We start from the raw sequence: 23,448 nt of genomic DNA on the forward strand, positions 1-23,448 counted from the left end.
GCAGTTTGGTGTGTTGATGGAGGGTGCTTTCATTTCCCCAGATCTCTGTGACATGAGCAAAGTGGTTCTCAACCTGTCCACGGGAATCCCTTGGGAGTGACACCACTCCCAGAGGTTGCCACTCCACTGCCCAGACGCCACTCCCAGAGGTTGCAATGTCATTGGTGAGGGGTGCAGTCTGAGCATGGGGATCATTAAACACTCTCAAGCAATTCTGATGTGCAACCAGGGCTGGGAACCCCCGTTTTAACACCATTTTAGAATACTTGGAAGTTTCCACTGAGGGCAGACAGTGTGCGGTGGGGTGGGGGGGCGGGCAGGGGAGCAAAAAGAGCCTGGACTTGGGAGATGGGCAGGTGAGATTCACAGCAGAGCTCAGCCACCTACAAGTTGGGGGAGCTTGGGCAAGTCAACTTTCCCAAACCTCAGCTACCTCATCTGTGAAAAGGGATCATTGCATCCACCCCAAAGCTAAGTTCCTGGCACTGAGAAGGCACATGCTGGAAGGAATGCAATACGTGGCAGCTATTAAAATGAGTTCTCCATCTCTCCACCCAACATATGATTACTAAGTGCCAGGGACTTCAGTATCCTTGGGAGAAAATAGAAAACAAGACAGTTGTGATCTTGCACCATTTGCATTCTAGCAATCCAATTTAACAAACTTTATTGAGTTTGGGCTATCAGCCACTGCCTGGGTACACAGATGAACAAGACATTGTCCTTGCCCTGAAGGCAAAGAGAAGTGGACACTGGTGATAACTAAAACAGGGGAAGGAGAATACCAATTCGGTACAAACAAAGAATGGTGGGGCTCAGGGGAGAAAGCCTTCTGGAGGGGAGATCGTATCCATGGAAGATATGATACCTGAGAGGGTCCTTGAAGGATGGATATGATTTTGTAGGATGGGACTGGGGGGTGGGTGGAGTGGCTTAAACAAAACATGGAAGCAGGAACAGCCAACAATCCAACCCGGGCAAAAGAGCTGGCTGTGCAGACGCAAGAGGGAAGAGGATGTATGTAGGCCTGGGAAATGCAGGTTGGAGCCTTAACTGCCAGAGTGAGGCATTTGTACTGTTTTCCCAGCTGCGGGAGCATGCAGGAGCTGGAAGAGAATTGCTTGATTCTTAGCTCTTAATACCTGGCCCTTCCTCTGGTTTTGTTCTGGAATAGATGCACTTGTTGCCACCTTACCTTCTCTGCCCACTGCCACCTTGGTCCCATGTACAGTGCTCAGTGTCCTGTTGCTATTCTCAGGTGAGGGTCTGATACACTCACTCAACCTTAAGCAAAAAATGCATTTCCAGATGGTACCTCCCTAGGCAATTGCATTTGGCAGGTACAGTGCAAGGAGCACCAAATAGAATCTGGCGGAGGCCTGTTTCTAATCCTAGCTCTGCCTCTCACCAGCTGTGTGACCTTGGGCAAGTCACTTTTTCTTTTCTGAGCCTCTGGTTCCTCGTCTGAAAAATGACAGGCTGGCTGGGATGATTGACAATGACTCTTCCAGCTGTGATGTTCTTTGACTAATTTGCCAAATATCAAACCTAAGAATGTCTGTTTTGCCTCGCGCAAGGGGATGTCATTGTTGCAAATTAGTGTTAAGCATGAAGCTCACAGGGGAAGAGATGGAGAGGTGACATGTAGGTGTTCTGGCAGTGTCGGCTGAGTCCAGCTTGGATTCATCACAGCCCAGGCTATGATGTGAATGGAGAAGCCTCCAGAATATTTCATCTTTCAGCCATGCAAATCATTCCCAACCTCTCAGGTCTTCCCAGTTGAGGCCCTGGACATTGTGGAGCAGAGATAAGCCATCCTGTGCACTGTCTGAATTCCTGACCCTCAGAATTTGTGAGCCTGACAAGATCACTGTTCCAAGCCCCCAAGGCTGAGGTGGTTTGTTACATAGCCATAGATAACTGGAAATGGGGGGGGGGGTGTTTTGAGGGTAGTCTGAGGATAAAATGTCTCACTACACTGGTGAAACCTCAGTGGGTGTCCTCCTCTGTCACTGACTTTGGAAGCCACCTCTGGTCTTGGGTATTACTCTAGGTAGCATGGTGCTCTTGGGACAGGAGGCTCAGAGCCTGCACTGTCCTGGGATGTGATAAAGTTTATAAACAAGGAAGCTCTTTGGTCTTCCTCCTGGCTGTCCAGGCACTGGTCAGCTGGGGGGCAGGGCCCATGTGTACTTGTCAACACCCCAGTCTCTGTGGGGGAGGTGGCTCACACTGGTGGAGGTCCTCTAGATACATCTTACACCTTTTTTTTAAAAGATTTTATTTATTTATTTATTTATTTATTTATTTTAAAAGATTTTATTTATTTATTTGTCAGAGAAACAGAGAGAGCACAAGCAGGGTGAGTGGGAGAGGAAGAAGCAGACTTCCCAGTAAGTAAGGAGTCCAATGTGGAACTTGATCCCAGGACCCTGGGATCATGACCTGAGCTGAAGGCAGACGCTTAACCAACTGAGCCACCCAGGCGTCCCTTACACATGCTTTCATTTCAGTTCATAATAGCTCCATTAGAAACTATAAGAAGGGGTGTTAGCCCCAGTTTACTGATGAAGGAAACGCTCAGGTGCCATGCCCAAGACTATCCATGGGGAATGGCAGAGCAGGGCTTTGAACCAAAGAGCAGAACTCTGAATCTAACACCTTTTCCTCTAGGACCTCTAGACTTAGGGATGGGAAACTCTGGGAAAGGGCCTCCATTTCCTTTAGCTAAACAGTCTCTTGTCTTCAAGTAAATTCTGTCTTGGCTGTGATTCTGCTTCCGTTTCCTTCTTCCCATCACCCTCTCCACTCTCATTCTTTTTTTTTTCCTCCTGAGATTTTTGGCAGAAGGAAGAGAGGAGGAATCCACTGCCAAGTCCTTTATTAAGGAAGGCTTGATGGTGATGTGGGGCTTCACAACCATGCAGAGGCTGGGGGGAGGGGGCATAGAGGACAAAGGAGATTAGGCCACTCCCAAGCTGGGGGTTGGTGGTAACAAGAGGAGTGTCCTTCTCCATCTCAGCCCCACCCAGCTGTGAAACGTCGATGGTGAGGTTCCCAGAAGAATCCGTCAGGGAGCATCCTGGCTGGGAGGGAGGAAACGGCCTATTCCCTCGTGGGACTTCCTCTTTCACGGTGTGTGTGTTGGGGGGAGGAGAGGGATGGGGGGACAAGGAAATACCATTTTCTGAGCGATTGTGCCAGGCTATATCAGATTATCATCGGCTCATTTAAATCAATTTCCAGATCAGGCTTGGAGAGGTTAGTTGACTTGCCCAAGGCCACACAGCCTGTGAGCGGCAGAGCCGCTAAGGACGCCCGTAGGGTCTCGCCCCTGGCGCTCGCCACCACTCCTGGAGGTGTCTGGGGACCTGGCAGGAGGCTCTCGGCCCTCACCTCGGGGCTGTCCAGAGGGGGCTCCCAGCAGGGGGCGCGCTGAGCCCCCGTCCCGGGCCGCCGGGCGCGCCTCCAGCCGGCGCCTGGGACGGGGCCGGCCGCTCCGCCCCCTCGGCTCCTCCGCGGCTCCGCGGGCGGGCAGCCGGCCGGGCGCAGAGCAGAGCCGAGCGCTGTGCACCCCGTCGCGCCCGCCGTGCCCGCCCAGCGCAGCCTCCGCCGTGAGTAGCGCCCGTATGCGGGCTCGACGGGCGGGACAGCGCGCGCGCGCGGGGCTGGGGCTGGCGGGGGGCAGATTGTTCCGGGGCGCTCTCTCGGGTTCCCCGAGCCCCGGTCCCTGGCGCCGCCTGCCCCCCCCCGCCCCCGGGTTTGGCCGGCCTTGCCCTCGGGCGCTGTGGCCGGCCCTGGACCTGTCCGCTGCGCCCCGGGGGAGGGGGGGGGGTGGCGCTCCGAAGCCTGGCACTTTGACCCGAGGGACGGGGTGGGGACAGCGGGCCGAGGCTTGGCACCTGGGGAGGAGATAGGAAACAGACTTTCATCAACTTAGGGCCCCATGATGGGGAGACCACTACAGATTTCCGGGAGGAGAGGGGCCAATCTTCTCAGCGTCAGCCACCTCGCACACCTCCTCTCCCCATTTGCACAAGGACGTGATTCCAGAAGGCTGCTCCACACACAGTCAGCTGCTTGTGGCAGAATGAAGCTGTGGTCCCGGTCGTCAGGGGCCCGGGCCAGAGCTAGGGTGGGAATGGGGGTAGCCAGTAAGTCTGCAGCCGGCTGGGGTAGAAGGGCACAGGAAGGCGTTGTCAGTAAGTTGACCCTGACTTTGGGCCAGGCATTGTGGATGTCTCACGGCATGTGTGGGTCTGGCTAGTCCTCACTGTAACTTTGCCAGGTGGAAATTAGTATTCTCACTTTAGGAAGGAGAAAATGAGTCCCAGAGAGGTGAGCCTTGAGGCCATGCAAGTAGTGGTAGGTGAGGCGTGCAGCCTGAGAGAAAGGGAGTCCTAGCTGGTTGCCTCAGAAGCGGGTGGGAGCAGCCCTGGCGGCAGGTGGAGAGAACACAGCCCCTGACACCTTGTACTCCAGAATCCAGTGGAGGGCAGCTCGGGGCTGCTGCTGTGGCTTCTGACTCTGTTTCCCAGCTGCCTCCATGTAAGGTATTTCTGGGAGAGTCCTGGTGACTAAGGGGAGCTGGTGCCTTGGCCTCTTCACAAATACTTTCAGAGTCTTGTTCTTCTCCTAAGATGTGTTTTTAACACGTAAAGTGGCCCCACCGATAATTCAGCTGCTTTGGGAGAGGCTTGGGTGGGGGTGGGTGGGGGCACAAGGGGTGTGTGGATGGGGGTGGGGGTGTGCTAGTCTGGAGCAAGTTTCCAGCTGGCAGGAATGAGACCTGAACTGACCCTGACCACCCCCCTAAGGTTTCCCTCCTTATTAGACGTGAGGGTGAACAAGCAGGCTGTCCAGTGGAGCTGGACCTTCACTAGAAAAATGGGGTTTTCTCACATCAGCTTAGGCAAATGGCTGATCTCTGAGCCCGAGCTTCCTCCTCAGAGATTGGGGTTGTCAAAGGCCTAACTGCATGGAGGGGCTCTGCAATGCTGGAGCCCCTTCCCTCCTGTGGGCAGACTCCTCAGAGCCTGAGTGTGATGATTCCTGATGTGGGGGGGAGGTGTAAGAGGACCATCATGCCTGCCCCCTTGCAATGGTCCCATCTCACTGACTGACACTGGGTGAGGTGGGGTGAGGATCTCCAAATGTCCAGCAGAGTGAGCTGGGGTCAGTGAGTGAGAGGATTTAGTAGGGTAGAGAGTTCCCTACTGGGGTGATCCTGTAGCCTTGGAGGCCTCCTCCTAAGTGTTCCCTCTGGAGGCCACTGGCTTCCCCAACCCCAGTGCCACTTTGGGGGGTTGAGGATGCTGTCATCAGAAGCCCGGGCAAGACAGCTGGAGTAGGCTAGCTGTGTGACTTAAGGTCCCATCCCCTGTCTGCACTTCAATTTCCTTCTTTGGTCAAACAAGTGGATTATAGACCAGACAGCAGTGGTTTTTCAAGCTCCTCCCGCACCCAGTGAATTCTTTTTTTTTTTTTTTTTTTAAGATTTTTTAATTTATTTTTGACACAGAGAGAGTGTGTACAAGCAGGGAAAGAAGCAGGCAGAGGGAGAGGGAGAAGCAGGCTCCCCGCCGAGCAGGGAGCCCGATGCGGGGCTCGATCCCGGGATCCTGGGACCACGACCCGAGCTGAAGGCAGACGCTTAACCGTCTGAGCCACCCAGGCGCCCCGCGCCCAGTGAATTCTTACACAGAACCCCAACCTATAGTATAGATAAAGGGGAAATGCTTTGGCTCCCCTTCCTCATGCTGGTGGCTCCTGAAGCAGAGTCTAAAACCCCCCTGGATGATCTTTGCCGTCCCTTTTTGTGAGGTTCTAGGAAATCTGTGTTAAACCTCAGAAGTGTTGCCTGCCATGAGGGCTGAGGGCAGGAGTGTGAGTCCTAGTGATTCCATTAAGAGAAATGTGGGTGTTAAGGTGGGCTTCGCCCTTGGAATGTCTGGAGCAGACATCCTGTGCCTCTGACCCAAAGTTGTAGCTGTGTCCCTCCCCTCTGCCACGTGGCTTCATCTTTTTGGAGTCAGAAGGGGCTGGCTCCTAACTGGTGACTATAATTCCCCCTCAGACTTTCTCCCCTTTAGTTTTACGTCCCTAAACTGGTAAAATTGATAAAATGCAAATTCCTCTTGGGGAGAGATACGAGGGAAAGGCTTTAAGTCGTTCTCGTTGTTTTTCCCTGATGAGGCAGCCGAGCAGCGGCCTTGAGAAGCGAGGCTGGGCCACTACCTTGAAATCAACAAACATTTAGGGAGTGCCTGTTATACACCAGCAGCGACAAGGGGACAGAGGTGAGAATGTGACAGCCACTGCCCTCATGAGGCTCTAAGACAGGAGGCAGGAGGGAAGGAATTCACATTTGTTGGAACCATCCCAGCACCACGTAGGTCATTTTACATGTTTATCTCATTCGTCATAATGTAGATCTTAGTCTCATTTTTTTTTTTTAAAGATTTTTTATTTATTTATTTGAGAGAGAGAGAATGAGAGACAGAGAGCATGAGAGGGAGGAGGGTCAGAGGGAGAAGCAGACTCCCTGCCGAGCAGGGAGCCCGATGCGGGACTGGATCCCGGGACTCCAGGATCATGACCTGAGCCGAAGGCAGGCAGTCGCTTAACCAACTGAGCCACCCAGGCGCCCCAATCTCATTTTTTATTATGTAAAATTTTGATTGCATACAAAACAAGTGTACATATCACATATTCATGTAACCACTACTCAGAGCAAGAAACAGCACTGCCAGCACCCAGAAACTCCCCTTGTGTCCCAGACGTAACCCCCGCCACCCAGGCGTGACCACTGTTCTGACTTTTAGCACCATAGATGAGTTTTGCTTAAGCAGAATCACACAGTATGTGGTCTTTTGTGTCCGGCTTCTTTCATTCAACATTATGCTTGTGAGTTTTATCCATGTGGGTTGCACATTGTGGTAGTTTATTATTGTTGTAGAATAATTCCATTGTATGGGTATAACTCAGTTTACTTATCTATTCTATTGATGGCCCTTTGGTTGTTTCCGATTTGTAGTTATTACTAATAGTGCTGCTGTGAACATTTTAACACGGGCCATTTTGGGAACCATCTACATGCATTTCTCTTGGGTATGTCCATAGAAACTGCCCAACAGATTTCCAAAGTGTGATTCTCCTGGCAATGTTTGAGAGTTCTGACTGTTCCGCAAAGTCACCAACAGTAGGCGTTATCTAGACTCATTTTCCATATAAGTCATTTGAAGCTCAGGAAAGTTGTGCCGTGCTCAGTGTGTGCAGAGGTGATAGAGCTGATTCGAGCTCGGTCCTGTGTGACTGTAGAGTCTGTGTTTTCTCCTTCTGAGTTAGACAGAGACAGTTATGAGCCAAAATGCGAAAGCTCTAACCCTGAAGAGACCTCTCTGGGAATTTAAAGGGGGTGGGGGATTTTAATCTGTTGTGATGAGAAATAGAGTCATGGAACCTCACAGAGTTGGTAGCATTCGAGCCAGGTCTTATGCGAAGGGAGTGGTTTTGCTAGGAGGGCTCTCCAGGTGGGCCTTCCATGGAAAGGGCCCAGCTTGAGCTGAGGCGTGGGAGTTTTGGGGGAATGGGAAAGGTCTACTTTGGCTGAAATATAAGATATAAGGTCTACTAAGGCTGGAGAGTTTAGTTGGGGCCAAACTGGTGGTCCTAGTTTGTCCTTAGGGGGCTCCCTTGCCCCCCCAGCCTCTGGCTACCCCTGGAGCCCAAGGCGGGGGCTCATCGTTTTGTTGGGGATTTGGGGCTGCTTCGAATCCAGCTCAGCTTCTGCTAGCAAATGGAGCTAGCCTGTTGCCAAATGGAAGATCTTAGCTGTTCTAGGGACGAGTCTCAGGGTATCTGTCAACAGAATTTTTTGGAGTTTTCTGCTTCCCTCTAGGTGTGTGAAATGAGTAACCCCACCCCTCAGGACCTACCTGACCCAACAGAAGATGATAGATAGAAGTCCTGCCACCTTCTGGGCTAGTCTCAGGAAATTTGCCAGGATGGAGGCTGTGGGGGGGCGGGGGGTGAGTGAGGTGGTCTAGCTTCAGATTTTGGTCAAGCCAAACTTTCCAGGAGGATCCCAAAACCTTTTCCCTAGAAGGGAATTGAAATGCTTGTCTCCGTTGTTGTGGGAAGCAGAAACACAAAGAGTGGCTCAGGATGAGCCAGATATTAACAGTAATAATCACCTTTCTTATCTGTCTAGGAGTTTATGCCCTTATCACAAATGGATCCCCACATGGCTGTGTGAAGTACACGATGGAGATGTTACCAGTCCCGCTTACAGATGAGGGGACTGAGGCCCAGAGGGTGCCAACCTGTATGGGTTAGACAGCTACTACACGCCCAGGCTAGTCTAGAACTGGGGCTCCTGGGAGCCTGCTCTTTTTCATAGTCCATGCTTGCTGGGCTCAGGCCAAACACAGGGTGAAGACCGAGCAGCAGGGAGGATGCCTGATGGACCATGGACATCAACAGGCAGGAGTTCAGCAAGTGACCGTGAGAGTCAGGCCCAGGATCCAGGCCAGCTCTGCCTGGGGGACTTCAGGGATGTGTGTCCCATGGAAGGGAGGGCGGCAGGTGGCGTCATGGTTATAGAGGGCAGCACTGGAGGAAGGAGTGTGAAATGTATACATTCTCTGAGAGTTGGAACAGCTTCAGCCACTTGGCATTGATGAGACGCACCCTTGTGTAATGGTGCCTCCACCCAGCCTGGTGAAAAAGTCTTTTGGGGCTCATGGGGCCCTGGGTGTGGTTGGTATCTGATTGGCAGGCTGGAGAGAAGTTGCCAGTGCTAGCCAAAATGAGCTCTGAGAGGCCTTTGCTAATGACTCTTGAGAGACACATCCACAGTCATTTGCAGACTGGGCCCTGGGTCCTGCCCTTGTGGTGCTGTCCAGGGTGGCATGTGGCTGTCCCAGGAACGGGTGAGCTTCTTGGGGCAGGGAGATCCCAGGTTAGGATGCAAACAGTCTTCTTCTGGTGGGGTGGTAAACACTCCCCACGGCTCGGGGTTGTCTCTGGCTCTCACTGAGGTGCTCTGGGTGGGCAGTTAGGTCCATTTTATAGATGAGGAATCTGAGGCTTCTCTGACAAGAGATGAGGTCCCAGAGCTAGCTGTGGACAACACTGGAAACAGAACCTCCAGCTCCTGACTGCTGGTGCCCACTATAATTTGTCACACCACTCCTGTCCCTCTTTCCCTTGCGGTGATGAGTGAGAGAGTTTACAAATCAGTTCAGACTCGCAGTTGGGTGGCTCAGCCTCTCAGGGAGCTGAGGTCATGATAATCCCTTACCTTTCTACTGCTTTTTCCAGTTTACAGAATAATTTCATGATTTGCTGTGGTTTTTACAGGATTAACCCCTTTAGCAGATGGGCAAGCTAAGTCTGGCAGTTTTTTTTTTTTTTTAAAGATTTTATTTATTTATTTGAGAGAGAGAATGAGAGAGAGCACATGAGAGGGGGGAGGGTCAGAGGGAGAAGCAGACTCCCTGCTGAGCAGGGAGCCCGATGCGGGACTCGATCCCGGGACTCCAGGATCATGACCTGAGCCGAAGGCAGTCGCCCAACCAACTGAGCCACCCAGGTGCCCTAAGTCTGGCAGTTTAAATGACTTACCCAGGCAATTGGGACTCGAACCCAGAACTTCTGACCCAAAGATGAGCGCTCTCTCTCCTGCCTCACGGCTGCCTCTTTTTCTCAGCCGCCCTGAATTTCATGAGAACAAATCGCTGAAGTTGGCCATGGGGCTGTTTCGCTGAACGTGTTCAGAGCAGATCTGAAAGAGCGAGGAGGGCTCCTTTCCTGTCTCTCTAACAGCTTCGAATTGATATAACTCAAATAAGAACCATACATTGTCAGTCACTGGTGAGAATAGGCTTGGGCAGGGTAGTTCTCAAGGAACTAGGGCCATGGATTATTGTTAAATTATGAGCTCCTGCGCAGCTGATTACTTTTAGGCCCAGACTCAGGCTTGCGCCAATGGTCCCAGCTGTCCTGACCTCAGATTTCCTCTGGTTTCAGGGCTGTGTGCTCCAGGCCTCAATGAGGAGTCCAAACATGGAGACATTCAAGCAGCAGAAGGTGGAGGACTTTTATGACATTGGAGAGGAGCTGGGCAGGTAAGAGGCTGGGAGAGGTGGAGGGGGCGCCTCTCCTGGGGCACTTTTCGTTTGATCAGGTAGGCACGGGCTTGTCACGGGACTCCTCGGAAGCTTTAAAAACAATCCTGAGGAATTCATCTTCACGTGCTGCTCTGCAAATAGTGGTCTCCGTGGAAATAACAACTTGCCAGCAGAAGGGACTAGAATTCTTGTGCCCTATGTTTTCACTATCGCCTGGCTGACTGACAGTAACGGCGGGTCTAAAGGAGTCTTGTTTCATCTGTTACTTTTCTCACAAAACCCTCCCCAAACTCTGGACTGAGACCTGGCCTGTTGGTTTTCTTCTCTGAGTCCCACTTGGGATTCTCCATGGCTCTTGGGATTTTGTTTCATAAGCTCAGCGCCTGAATGGGAGGTGAAGTAATCCTCCTGAAAATGGATTCGCGTTGAGTAACAGGCCTCACGAGCCTTGTCATGAAGCTTCCTAGGATCTGAGTTATTGGGTGCATTTCCAGCTTGGCTAAATCCAGAATGCCCCCAGGGATAAATTCTGAGATCTGAAAGTGGTTACTGTGTGGAAAGAAAAGATTTTCCGAAGCTCTCTTCTTGCCTTCCATTTCTAGACTCTGCTAATATTTAGATGGTTTTTTAGTTATTACAGAACACCAGCCCTAGAGTTTGATTCTCACTGCAGTGCCTGAGATTGAAATTCATTTCACTCTCATTTTTCATGTGAGGAAACTGGTCCAAAGAGTTTAAGCAAGTTGCCCGAAGCTGCTCAGCCAGCGAGTGACGTAGCCAAGGTTTGGCCAGTCCAGTTTGTACCTGCACGCCTGTCTGCCTTTTCCAATAAGTACAGCACTTGCATACTCACGTGAGCTTACCAGTACACCCAGCCTCACCCCCTCACACCACTAACAGAGTAAAAACTTGGGGGTTTAAAGCCTTCACTGTATCCATGATGCAAAACAGGAGGCCTTTCCTCTTTGTAGAGCTCTTGGGTTCAGGCGTAATATTTTCTTACTTTTATTCATTTATTTTATTTTTAATTTTATTACTTTAAAAGATTTATTTATTTGAGAAAGAGAGAATGTGAGCAGGGGGAGGGACTGAGGGAGAGGGAGAGAGAGAATCCTCAGGCAGACTCCCCCTGAGTGTGGAGCCCGATACGAGGCTTGATCCCAGGACCCTGAGATCATGACCTGAGCTGAAATCCAGAGTTGGATGCTCAACCAGCAGAGCCACCCAGGTGCCCCATCTCTTACTTTTATTTTTAAAGACAAAATAGAAAGAGCTTCAAAGCCAGAGGAGCCTTACTTCAAGAAGAGGGTGTGTTACTTCCAGTCCAGGGAGTGCTTGTCCTGGCTCACTGGCTGGCTGGGTGTAGGGGAGCGAAGGACTGCAGGAGGGGCAGGAGTCCTCAGCCTTTTGTCTTAGCCGACTGCCACCGGCAATCCAGGGCCTGGGAAAGGTAAAAGAAGAGGACAGGGCCAGAGGCTGAAAGGTGGTCAGTGGGAGTCTGCCTCTGAATGGGAAGCCAGGTGCTTCCGATATGGTGATACCAGGGGGAAAGTGGCAAGCTCAGGAGTGGACCCTGGCAGGCCCTTCCAATGGCATCTGATTCAGGAGCCTCACCTCAGCCACATCGTATGTGGAGGGGTCTGTGCTAGGTGCTCTGGGCACAAAGATGAACAAGACACGGACAGTTTCTGCCCTCCTGGGGCTCCAGCCCTGCAGTGGGGGCAGCCATGCACATGCCAAGGGCAGAGTTGGAAGGGACCTTGTCGGGGTCGGGGGCTCTGAAGAAGGAAGTCGAGACCATTTCCTGGGGACTTCACCTATTATTCCTTCTTAGTCCTGTCTCTCCCCAGCTTTGTGTATCAGGGCTATTAGAGCTGCAAGAGGCCTCCTGTTAGCTGGTCCTTCACCCGTGGCAGGGTGGGAGGGTCCGTACCTCACAGACTGGGAGCTTTGGATCACCACCACCCCCTACATCTCTAAAGCGCTAACTGGACATAGAATGGGTAAGAGGCTGCAGAGCCCTGAGGCCTTTGGAATGGTTTGGCATCCTAGCATTTGTGGTCTAGGGGCCAGATGGGCTAGAAGGCCTTTGGAGATCCATTCTTCCAGGTTCTTCATCTGAAAACTGAGGAGACTGAGGCTCAGGGAGGAGGGGAAGGTCTGGCCAGGAGCCATAAATAGGCTGGAGCTAGAGCCGTCTGCAGACGAGTGCTCCGACTCAGAAGGGACAGTCCTATTTTTCTCCCCTCCCCTCCTTTTCTTCACTTAACACGCCATTGAGGAGCTACTGGGTGCCAGCCACTGTCCAAGGCAGTGGTAAACAAATAGACACATTCCTGTCCTTTTGCAGCTTATGATCCATTGGTGGAGAAAGACACTAAACCCATGAACAGGAGAACCAAAGGGATAACTCTTTATAACATGTGTTAAGCGCTGTGCAAGGAGAGAGCAGGAGACACTGAGAGAGAATAGGGCACACGGTTGAGACCAAGTGGTCAGGGAATGGTGCTCAGAGGAAGTGACTGTTCACTTAAAAACTGAGGGGTAAATGTGCAGGCAAAGGAAACAGCATGGACACAGGCCCAGAGGTGGGGTAGAGCTTGGGGACTGGGCTGCTGAAATGTGAGCTGTGGGCAAGCAGTGCTAGATGAGGTTGGAGACATGGGTGGGGGCCGGAGCCAGCCAGTGAGCTCCCTGTCAACAGAGTGTTGGTGAGGTTTGGCCTTAGGGGTCAACACAGATCAGAATTTGTGTCCCCTTCCTAGCTGTGCAACCTTAGGACAACTTACTCAACCTCTCTGGGCCTCCGTTCTCTTACCCATAAGATAGGAATAATAACAGTACCTAGCCCATAGTTGGGGGATTAAGTGAAATGCTGAGTCTCTGGTGCTTCTCACAGAGCCAGGCCCGGGGTAAGTGTTCAATGAACGAGAGCTTCCGGCCTCTTGAAGTATGTTTGGGGCACCAAAGCCCTGCCTCCCTTCTCTGGAGCCCCCTGGGAGGGTCTTTGCAGGAAGAACAGGGTTGGGTCATTCTTATTTTGGGGAGAGCTACACATGGAACCTGGCTTCCTCTGCTGTCAGTGAGCACCCTCGGCTAGGCCCAGGGATGTCGTATTGATTTTAGCTCCTCATTCAAGTCCAAGTGAACGTGGCTGACACTGGTTTTCATGTTTACTTCTACTGGTAGAGGAAGCCCACAAACATAATGTTGAGCAAAGGAAGCCAGACTCAAATGAGTCCATACCATATAAGTCCATTTGCGTAAAGTTCAAAACAGGCAAAATCAATCAGTGGTGCTAAAAGCCAGAATAGTGGTTATTCTTGAAGAACTAGTCACTGGAAGGGGGCGTGTGGGAGGTTCCCAGGGGGTGGGTATCGTTCTGTTTCTTGATCTGGGTGCTTGTTTCACTGATGCATTCTTTTCAGGAAAATATATCAAGCCATACATGTTTAGGTCCATCTTCCTGTGGGCATGTTACACCTTAACTAAAACCATGCGTTAGCAAACAAGGAATCTTTGACTCTCCTCCTGGTCCTGGTCTGGTCCCCGAAGCACATGTGTTTGATTCCTTCAGAGGCCTTGTATGTTTTATCCTACAAGTAAAAGAACATCTGTGAGAAAAGCTGCAGAATCCACCTTTGGATCAGGATGGGGTGCCCTGGCTGGAGGGTCCTGGGCTGTGACCCTCACTGGACCCTATGCATCTTGCCTGATTTCTGGCTCCCAGTGCTGAGTGGAGACACTGGCTGTGCTCCCATTTTGGCCCCAGCCTGCTGGGGATGCTGGAGATCATCTGCTGTCTCTGGGAATGCTTGGAGAAATGCTGGCCTGTAGATTCTGGCTTCTCCCAGCCTTGGTAGCTGGGGTTAGGTGGAGCAGGGGAATATGAGAGCAGGACTTACAAAGAAAAACCCTCCCAACTCCTCCTTTTTAGTCAAGGCTAGGACCAGAGAGGGGAAGTGACTTGTCTGAGGTCACTCGGGGGTGGGGACTGATGGTCTGACTCTTCGTCTAGGGCTCTGGCTACCACACCCTAAGAACTTGCAAAGCACAAACTCATTTTTGCTCTCATTCGAATATTTCTGGCAAGTGGGGGGAATATATGGCAGGTGGTCTTTTCTGTTTGACCTTGAGAGTAGGCTAGCAGTGTCAGAGTCAGGAAGGTGGGCATTTGGGAAGGAAGGATGTTCCTCCGAGGGAGGGCCTGCTAGATAGGCCCTCCCTCTGGGGATGTACGCCCAAGAATACAAGGTAATTTAATGTATGTGATGTCTATCCTATAGTGATCAGTGCTTTCTTCTTTCCTGTACTTAGATTACTTTCCTTTACTTAGGTTGTTACATTAACATAAAGCCATAAAATGTTATGTTGAACCGGATTTCAACAAGTAGTCCCAATCTCAATTTTATAGACAAGGAAAGTGAGGCTGAGGGAGGAGAGGTGATTTTGTCCAAGGTCACAGAGTAAGCAATATAGAAGGTGGAGCTTAAAGAAGCTTTTCAACTACACTGTGCTGGTTTAAACAAACGGACAAATATTTATCCATATGTTCATTCGACTTTTATCCGCAGCCCCAGCTCTGTCGAGAAGCCTGCCTCACCATTACCCGACACGTGCCCTCACCCCCTCCTCTCTTCCCTGACGAAGACACCAGCCACAAGCCCTGTTACTTACAGGAGGCTCATATGTGCAAAGCACGCTGCTAGGCACGTAACATGCAGAATCCCCTTTCGTACGGACAGGAGCCTTTGGCCAGGGAAGGAACCACTGTTCTCGAGCCTCACCCTCCCTAAGCAGAGCTGAGGAATTCCCTGCGAATCCATATTGATAGGGCTGCCTGCCAGACCCGAGTCACCCGATGGGGTTCCCTGTGGTTAAGGTCACACACTCAGCTTCGCCAGGGCAACTTCTTTTGGGAGAGAAACAAGACCTCCAGGAATGTGTAGAGCTCAGATTCACCCAGGCTGGGTTCTAGAGCCCAGTCTAGCCACAAAGCACTATAGAAAACTACAATAACAGGTGTTTGGATTGACCTGTCTCAGTCCTTAGGAAAAGGGTTTCCGAGGTGAACTCTGAGGCAAAGGGGCTTTTATTATTTCTTTTTAAATTAAAAACTTTTTCTCTTAAATTATAGAAGTAATGCATGGCAAATGTCATAAAGCTCTGAAGAGTTCAAGTAAAAAGTCAACTCTTTCCACCCTCCCTCCTTGTCTCATGCCCACAGCTGGACTTCGACGATAATTTTCTTCTGTCGCCTTTCAGAACTTTTCTAAGTAAAGCAAGTGTGTACGGACACCCAGATGGGATCATGTGACCATAAGAATCTACAGCTTGCTTTTTTCACTTAATGAAATGCATTGACTCTCTTTTTTTTAAATTTTTTTTTTAAAGATTTTTTTATTGATTTATTTGACAGAGAGAGACACAGGGAGAGGGAACATAAGCAGGGGAGTAGAAGAGGAAGAAGCAGGCTTCCCGCAGAGCAGGGAGGCCGATGCGAGGCTCGATCCCAGGACCCTGGGATCATGACCTGAGCCGAAGGCAGACGCTTAACGACTGAGCCACCCAGGCGCCCCGCATTGACTCTCTTTTTATAGCACTATATAGAGATCTATGAGACTTTTGGATGAAAGTTTTTTTTTTTTTAAACATAAAAAACTTAAGGCAAGTTAAGCCAAGGAGAGATTAGTAGCCTTAACTCAGCAACTATTTTTATTTCTGAGTTCTACCTTCTCCTTCTTCTCAGGCTGTTTCTCACGCCCACACATTCCCTCCTCTTTTGTGTCTGGTTGAAGCACGTATGCTCAGAGTTAACATTCTCCCGGGTGTTGCACTATGGGGCAGGCCGGGGAGGCCGTGGGGAGCAGGGCAGTGCTCATGGCCCTGGGACTGCCCAGATGAGGCCGATCCCACATTTGTTTGTACCAGGCTGTTAGTTCTTTGAAGGCAGGTTCTCGTATTTTGTTTTGTTTTTTTAAAGATTTTATTTATTTATTTGACAGAGAGAGAGAGAGAGATAGCGAGAGCAGGAACACAAGCAGGGGGAGTGGGAGAGGGAGATGCAGGCTTCCTGCAGAGCAGGGAGCTCAATATGGGGCTCGATCCCAGGACCCTGAGATCATGACCTGAGCTGAAGGCAGACGCTTAACAACTGAGCCACCCAGGCGCCCCTCTTATTTTGTTTTTTGTTTGTTTGTTTAAGTTTGTATTTAAATTCCAGTTAGTTAACAGCCAGTGTAGTATTAGTTTCAGGCGTACAATGTGGTGATTCAATGCCTCCATGCAACACCCAGGGCTTATCACGACAAACGCCCCCATCGCCTGTCCCACCCCTCTCCTCCCCTACCCCCCTTCCTCTAGGCTCTTATTTTGAGAATCACTATAGGACTGAGACAGAGGCCAGAGGGCCCAACAACTTCTGTGATGTCTCCTTGCTCTTTCCTTCAAGGTCTAGGTCAAATGCTGTCTCCCCGGCAAAGCCTGACCCACCCCATCCTACTCTACCCCTTCTGTATATTTAATTACCCCTTATTCTGGACCCACATCCCTATTAAATGCTCAGGTCATCCTACTTTATGTTACCTGAAAAGGTTCCCCTGGTCATCCCCCCACTGAGGATTCCTCCGGGTAGGGCTTCCCTCTACAGTGTCCAGAGAGGGCCTTTTACACTTGAGAAGTGCTCCGCTCCCACAGATACCCATCAGTGAGCTGCAGCACTATCTGGAACCTGCCCTGAGTTAAATCTGAGGCAGAAAACCTCAGCCAAGCCCCCCAGTACCCATAGGCCTTGAAATCCATGAACGTCCAGGATTTTGCAAACACCAAGAGGAGAACAAAATGCAATAATTACTTCCATTTCCTGGTCACACATCATTATATTTAATCCTTGTCATAGCCTGTGAAGCACTTATTACCCCATTTTACAGATGGAGAAACTCAGTCTCCAAAATGTTAGGTACCTGGCTCAAGGAATTCAGATCTTCCTCATCAAGGAGAAGCCAACTGGGAAATTCACTCCGCGCAACACAGCAAATCTCAGAGAAAGTCAGAAATAGAAGCCAGAAACTTTGCTTGCTGGTCAGAGCCCTGTCTGCTGCCCTGGGCTGGGATTTTTATCCCTCTCTGATCATATACATGCTTATATTTCCTGTTGCTGGGAAGGCGTACGTGGCTGACGTGTGTTAAGAATCTTCTGCGCTTCCGTCAGTGTCTGTGCCGAGTACTTCTCGTCCTTCTAGAACAGTGTGAGCTGGGTCACATTCCCACTTCACAGATGAGGAAACTGAGGTGCAGAGAAGTTTTACAGTGGACTCTTGTCCCTCATGCCAAAAGGCTTTCCTGCCACTAACACCAAGCTTGTCTTCTTCAGGCCCAGGAAGCTCTCGGCGTGGTGTTAGTGGTAAGGTAGTCTTTTGGGCCATAGCTGAACCCTGAGCAAGCCAGTGGTTTCTGAAAGATGAGTGGGGTGTGTGGAGGCGTACATTCACGTCTATATTCTAGGTCATTATCACAGTCCAGTGACCCTTCCTGGGCACCCATTGGTGATGGGCACCATGATGGATGCAGGACACTTGGGCCTCAGGCCTTGCCCCAGAGGAGCTTGGCTCATTTGGGGCACAAGGCTGCTCTCCTCAAATGAAATGAGATGGAACAGGCCACGAGCTAATAGGGGGACCCCCAAAACATATGCCAGTTGTTCAGAGGAGGAAATCATCACCCTATATAGGCAGCTCCTCACATTCTAATCCAGGAGATGGCAGGGAACCACCCCAAGGTTAGGGCTCTGCCAGGGACTGAGGAGCCGCAGGCCTGGGCTTGGGCAAGAGGACACATGGTGGGGTTGGAAGGGTGGGGCTGCCAGGAGGACAGGAGACCGCAGAGGGCCCTGGATGACAGAGGCCATGGAAGAAGGAGGGAGGCGCTTTCATCACTCATTGTTAGGAAAACAAAGCACAAAGCCACTCAAACAAAGTGGTTGCGTTGTCCACGCTTCCATCAGAAGCTGGCACATGGGGCAAATCGCTTGCCCTGTGGGGTAGGTCTCATTGAGCTCAGTTTGCATTAGGAAAACTGTAAGAGCTGGGGGGGAGGTATTATGTGGGGTGTCACTAAAACCATTATATACCTATATCTACAGAGTATACTCTCTTTTCTCCTTCATCGCCAGTACAGATATTTGTGTTGTGTTATTTTCGACTTGACGTTGTTTTATTTATACCGTTCCATGTATCCTGAGTCCGTATAACTTAAACATTTTTTGTTTCAAAATAATTTCAAATTTAATAAGAAAGCTTTCAGAATAACAGAACTCCTATATATCCTTTATTCAGATGCACCAATTTTTAACATTTTGTCATCTCCTCCCTTCTTCCCTCCCCCTCTCTCCTCCTCCTCCCCCTGCTCCTCTCCCTTCTTTCTCCTTCCTTTCTGTCTGTCTGACCATCTATTATTGCTTCTGAACCATTTGAAAGTAGGTTGCAGACATTATGCCTCTTTATCCCTTACTACTTGATTATGCATCTCCTAAGGGCTTGACTGTTCTCTTCCACATCTACAGAACAGTTTTCAACTTCAGGACATTTAACTCCGATATAATATTTTTCTCTACGCTAGCACCGTCATTCCAATTTTGTCAGTCATTCCATTAGTGTTCTTTTTATTTGTTTTTTGTTTTTTAAGATTTTATTTATTTATTTGAGAGAGAGTGGGAGAGAGCACAAGCAGGGTGGGTGGGTAGAGGGGGAGGGAGAAGCAGACTCCCCCTGAGCCGGGAGCCCAATGTGGGACTCGATCCCAGGACCCTGGGATCATGACCTGAACCGAAGGCAGACGCCTAACGACTGAGCCACCCAGGCGCCCCGCCTTCATTGTTTTTGTGTGCTTTTGGTACTTGGAGTTTGGTAAAGATACATTTGTGTTTTCACAGTGGGGGCATTTAAAGTGATGGAGGTCTTCTGTGCTTCTCCCTTAGTTCCAAACTTTATTTCTCTCTGTGACTTTGCCCTCCTTTGTGGTGTTTACTTTTCATTACCTTTCCAGTCATTGGATAATTTGAAGTTTTGAGAGCAACAGAAGGCAGGTAAGGCAAATATAATCATTCCCATTTTATAACTGAAACAAAGGAGGCTCGGGGAATGTACCTGACCCAGCCTTGCCGGGACCACAGGGTTTGGTCTCCCCTCCTCAGGGGCAGAAAGGACACAAGGTCTTTAGGAGACCACGGAACTCCAGCAGAAGGTTCCACGTCTTTGTCTGTACTTTTAGAAGCTGGCCCGGAAGGGGTCTCTAAGAAAGCTTTCTGAGAGCTCTGGGAGAGGAGTTACCTGGGGAGGGGACTGCTTTTAGGGCAGAGGAGAGGAGAGTGTGGTTTCCCTGTACTTCTTGCTGAGGAAATGCACGCGAAGGGGAAGAGGTGAGGCTAGTGGTAGGAGTTTGGGCCTGAGGTACCCATCACCTTAGCTGCAGTAAAGCAGTCCAGGCTCTGGCAGTGCAGGTGGGAGGTCGTGGGAGACCCTGTAACTTCTAGATCTTCCCACAGAGGTGATGGCTATGGCCTTCGGTGTCTCTCGGGGAGATTGCCCCAGACTCCCCAGCAGCCTTCACCAGGCTTTAGAGCCCAAGAACTTTAATCTGCAAGGGCTCCTACACTGTCTAGTCCAGGGGACGGAAAACTATAGCCCTCCAGCCACATCTGGCCCGCCACCTGTTTGAGTGGCCCTGGAGCTATGAATGGGTTTTACCCATGAACAGTTCCAACAGATTTGATGAGAGGGAACACTGACTTTGGACCCCAAGTAAGCAAAATGTTATCTCACCCCCCCCCCACCAAGTGTTCCATTCTTCTCCTTGGAAGATCTGTATTACAAAAAACACACAAAACAAAAATAAAATAAAGCCTCCTTGTTATATTTTGAATTTCATCAACTAAAAATCTGTGGAGATTTTTGTTTTCTTCCTCATTATATACATACCTTGATTTTGCTTCTTGGTCAGCAATGCACAAACTGTTTACTCTCTGGCTCTTTGTGGAAAAACGTGACCACTCCTGATTGACTTCAGTAGAGTTTACTATTTAAGCAACAAAACTTGTAAAAAGTGGATTATTATGGGGTAGGGGACAGGATGTAAACCGATCAAAGTGAAGGGGCCGTTATGGAAAAGGAGGAAGAAGGGGTGAGCAGAGGTCCACCTGCTCCCCATCCCTGCCCTCTCTCTCTCAGAGCCTGTGAGGAACCTCCGAGAAGGCAGTTTTAGAGCCACAGTCTAACTAGGTTAAGCCTGTCCTCTTCAGAGAGTGCTGGGGTGGGCAGGAGGGAAAGGAGCTCTGACTATTAGGGATTGAGTGTCTTCTCTAAATCTGGTCCTGCTCTAGCCACAGGGGTTCATTACCTGGTTTAATCCTCTTGCAGCCTATGTGGTGATAGGTCTTTCTCCCATTTTGCAGATGAGGAAGCTGGAGTTTAGTGAGCTTGGCTGACTTGCCAGCTAGGATTTAAGCCCAGGACTCTGATTCCTGGTCCAACGCTCCCTTTGAGGTACCAAGTTGCCCAGAATTTTCTTTCTGCCTGAGACCCTCGGGTCCCCTCCACAGAACGAGGAGGGCGGTTGGCACAGTTGTTTCCTGCTCTTGGTGGGCTGTTGGAGGAGATCTGCTGAGAGCCTCGTTGTCCTGCCTCTGGTGTACTTCTAGGGCTAGCACTGCCTCCCTGCTCCTCCCCTGCCCTTGGTGGCCAGCATCTAATCCTGAGGCCTCAGGACCCTAATCTTGAATCCTGAGCCGTTAGCCCCTGGCGTCCTAGGCACAGGGCCTGGAGGGTGAGGAAATACCCTTCCCCCCTCGGGGTGAGGTTAAGTTGGCACCCTGGGGCAGGACCCACAAGCTAAAGGGGGAACGTTAGCTACAGTGTGATTCTAGGAGGCAAAGCATTCCTACCAGTCTTTTGGAGGGGACCTCCACTTCTCTCCCATCTGTCCCCCTCCCCAGCTGAGAAGACAGGGCAGAGGGGAGAAGGGCAGCTGAGGGATGTCGGCAGGAGGACGGGCTCAGGGCAGGAGACTGACGAGCCCTAGCCTGGCAGGGACTATTCTGGGTGCTAGAGCTACCAGGCCCAGGTTTGATTTTGACTCAGCTACCGTGAGCTTTTAGAACTCGGGCAGCTTCACTCTCGTAGGCTCTGTTTCTTTATCCTAAGATGGTCCCCGTCTCATAAGATTGTTGAAATACCACATGTGGAATCTGAGTCTCTTCCATGTTTTCCAGCTTTCTGGGGTCCCGTTCTTTAATGTCCAAATAAGAATAAGAGCATTCCATTGCAGGGCAACCGGAAGTCCTCTTCCTAATCCAGCCTTTCTCGCTCTCACCAGGGAGTACTCACATCCTCCTCCACATCTCAGGGCCTTGGGCTTGGGGGCCCCTTCCTCCTTTGAGACAAAGCTGGGCTCCCTCTGTGACCTTGTCTCACGCATGGACTCGGGCCCATTTCTGAGTGCCTTCCCTCACCACCAAGATTGGTTGCAGGGTACGCTGACTTTCTCATGAGCTTCTTATGAGAGGAATTTCTGCACAGAGATGGCTTAAAGCATGGTAGCAGACCCCTCAGCTCCTTTGACTCCTGACCTCTGCCATGATGCTGGGGCCTTCCAGGACCCCACCCCAGGCCCCAAGTCTGCTACCATCCTTCATACTAACTACCCAAGGGAGACTCTTTTTCCTTCAGATATAGCCAGGCTAGCTCCTTGTTGTGGCAGCCTGTCCCTAGTGGACCCTGGTTTTTATATCCTGAATCAAAGGCCCTTTAAAGTTTTTCCCAGACAAAAGCCATCTCTGACCTGTACCCACCTTGCCCCCATGATGGAGTCTTCTCCCTTAGTACATGGTTACAGCTCTGAGCAGCTTTCAAAATACCACTTTCCCCATTCCTGCCATAGATGTAAGGGCGTAGCTTGGCATTTGGGAAGTGCCCAGCAAATGGTCACAGATATGGACATCATTTTGCCAAAAGCCTGGCAGTCAGTTGTTTTGAAGGGCTTATGGGGAGGAGCTGGGTTGGGCAGCTTCTCTGTTACCTTATTTGATCATGAGACTCCTGATGGAGCAAGTCTCTGTATTATCCTCTCCTGGCTATGTTAATCTTACCTTTTTGCCTTCGCTCACACTAGACCCCTGCTGAGATGCCGCCCCCCCCCCCCGCCCTCCCCGCCCTCCCCGCCCTCCCCGCCCCCCCTCCGCCCTCCCCGCCCCTGCTTGTGCGTGCTATCTACTGTACTCAACATTCCTTTCTTTTTTTTTTTTTAAGATTTTATTTATTTATTTGACAGAGAGACAGCGAGAGAGGGAACACAAGCAGGGGGAGTGGGAGAAGGAGAAGCAGGCTTCCCGCTGAGCAGGGAGCGCGATGCGGGGCTCGATCCCATGACTCTGGGATCACGACCTGGGCCGAAGGCAGATGCTTAACAACTGAGCCACCCAGGCGCCCCAATCAACATTCCTTTCTTGCTAGAACTACTCTCTTCCCTCTCCCCTACCCCATGCCCCTCACCGCCCCCTACCCAGTACAGTGGCTAGCTGATATCCTATGAGATGGCTGGGCTAAAACCGCCCTGCCCACTAGGAGCAGTGATACTTAGCTAAACGCCCATTTAAGGGCCTCTCTCTGAGACTTGATTCAGAGTGTGAGGAGGGAATGGGGCAGCCACTGATTCCACGAGCTAATCCCTTTATGGCCTCTAGCTTCACTTCCCATTCCTGCGTGGATCCTTCCAGTGACTACCTTTCCCTCAAAGAGCTCGAGTGGCAGGCTTTCCCTGCGTTACCTACTCTCACCCGTGCATGGAGCCTTGCTCCAGCCGCTTCCTCTCGGAAGCCTGCCCAGACTAATGCAGGCATGTTGACTGCAGGCTGGATTGGGAGTGTCTACATTCCCACAACACATGTGGCGACCCTTGTCATTATTTGCCCACGAGTCTGCATTCACCGAGTTTTGCGCAGCTCCTTGATGAAAAGTTGCCCCAAAGCAGCTCATAGTCCGGTGAGTTTTCTGATCACAGGATCTGGAGGCCATTCTGTTTTATTTCCTAGTGCCTCACACAGTGATTGGCACATGGTAGGTGCACCATAAACCTTCAGATGAGTTCTGGTTTCAGTTGGCTCTGCTCTGTAGTCTGGCTTTGCACCATGACCTTAGCCACGTTTCTCCTCTTCTCTGGTCCCCAGTCCCTTTTTTCCAGTTTAGAACATGGCTACCTCCATGGCCTGGCACAGCTGGTGAAGGTTTTGGGAGGTAGGAGCTAAGTGGGGCACTAAAGGGTGGTT

General features: G+C 50.7%; 1 protein-coding gene across 5 annotated transcripts in view; it reads left to right on the top strand.

The window, feature by feature from the left end:
• Positions 1-23,448, top strand: part of LOC123861116 (cytosolic iron-sulfur assembly component 2A) — a 157,001-nt gene that overhangs the window by 34,087 nt on the left and 99,466 nt on the right. For 3 of the 5 annotated variants that reach the window (XM_064570321.1, XM_064570322.1, XM_064570324.1), the window contains exon 4: positions 10,033-10,130. In XM_064570321.1, coding sequence (XP_064426391.1) covers positions 10,033-10,130 — 98 coding nt within the window. Of the gene's footprint in view, positions 1-2,967; positions 3,136-3,485; positions 3,615-10,032; positions 10,131-23,448 lie in introns of those variants that run through there. The other 2 variants (XM_054513475.2, XM_064570325.1) reach the window with 2 other exon arrangements.

Source organism: Mirounga angustirostris, unplaced genomic scaffold (genome assembly GCF_029215605.1).
Source record: "Mirounga angustirostris isolate CCGP_5_RB_7025 unplaced genomic scaffold, mMirAng1.0.hap1 SCAF_9, whole genome shotgun sequence".
Lineage (NCBI taxonomy): Eukaryota > Metazoa > Chordata > Mammalia > Carnivora > Phocidae > Mirounga > Mirounga angustirostris.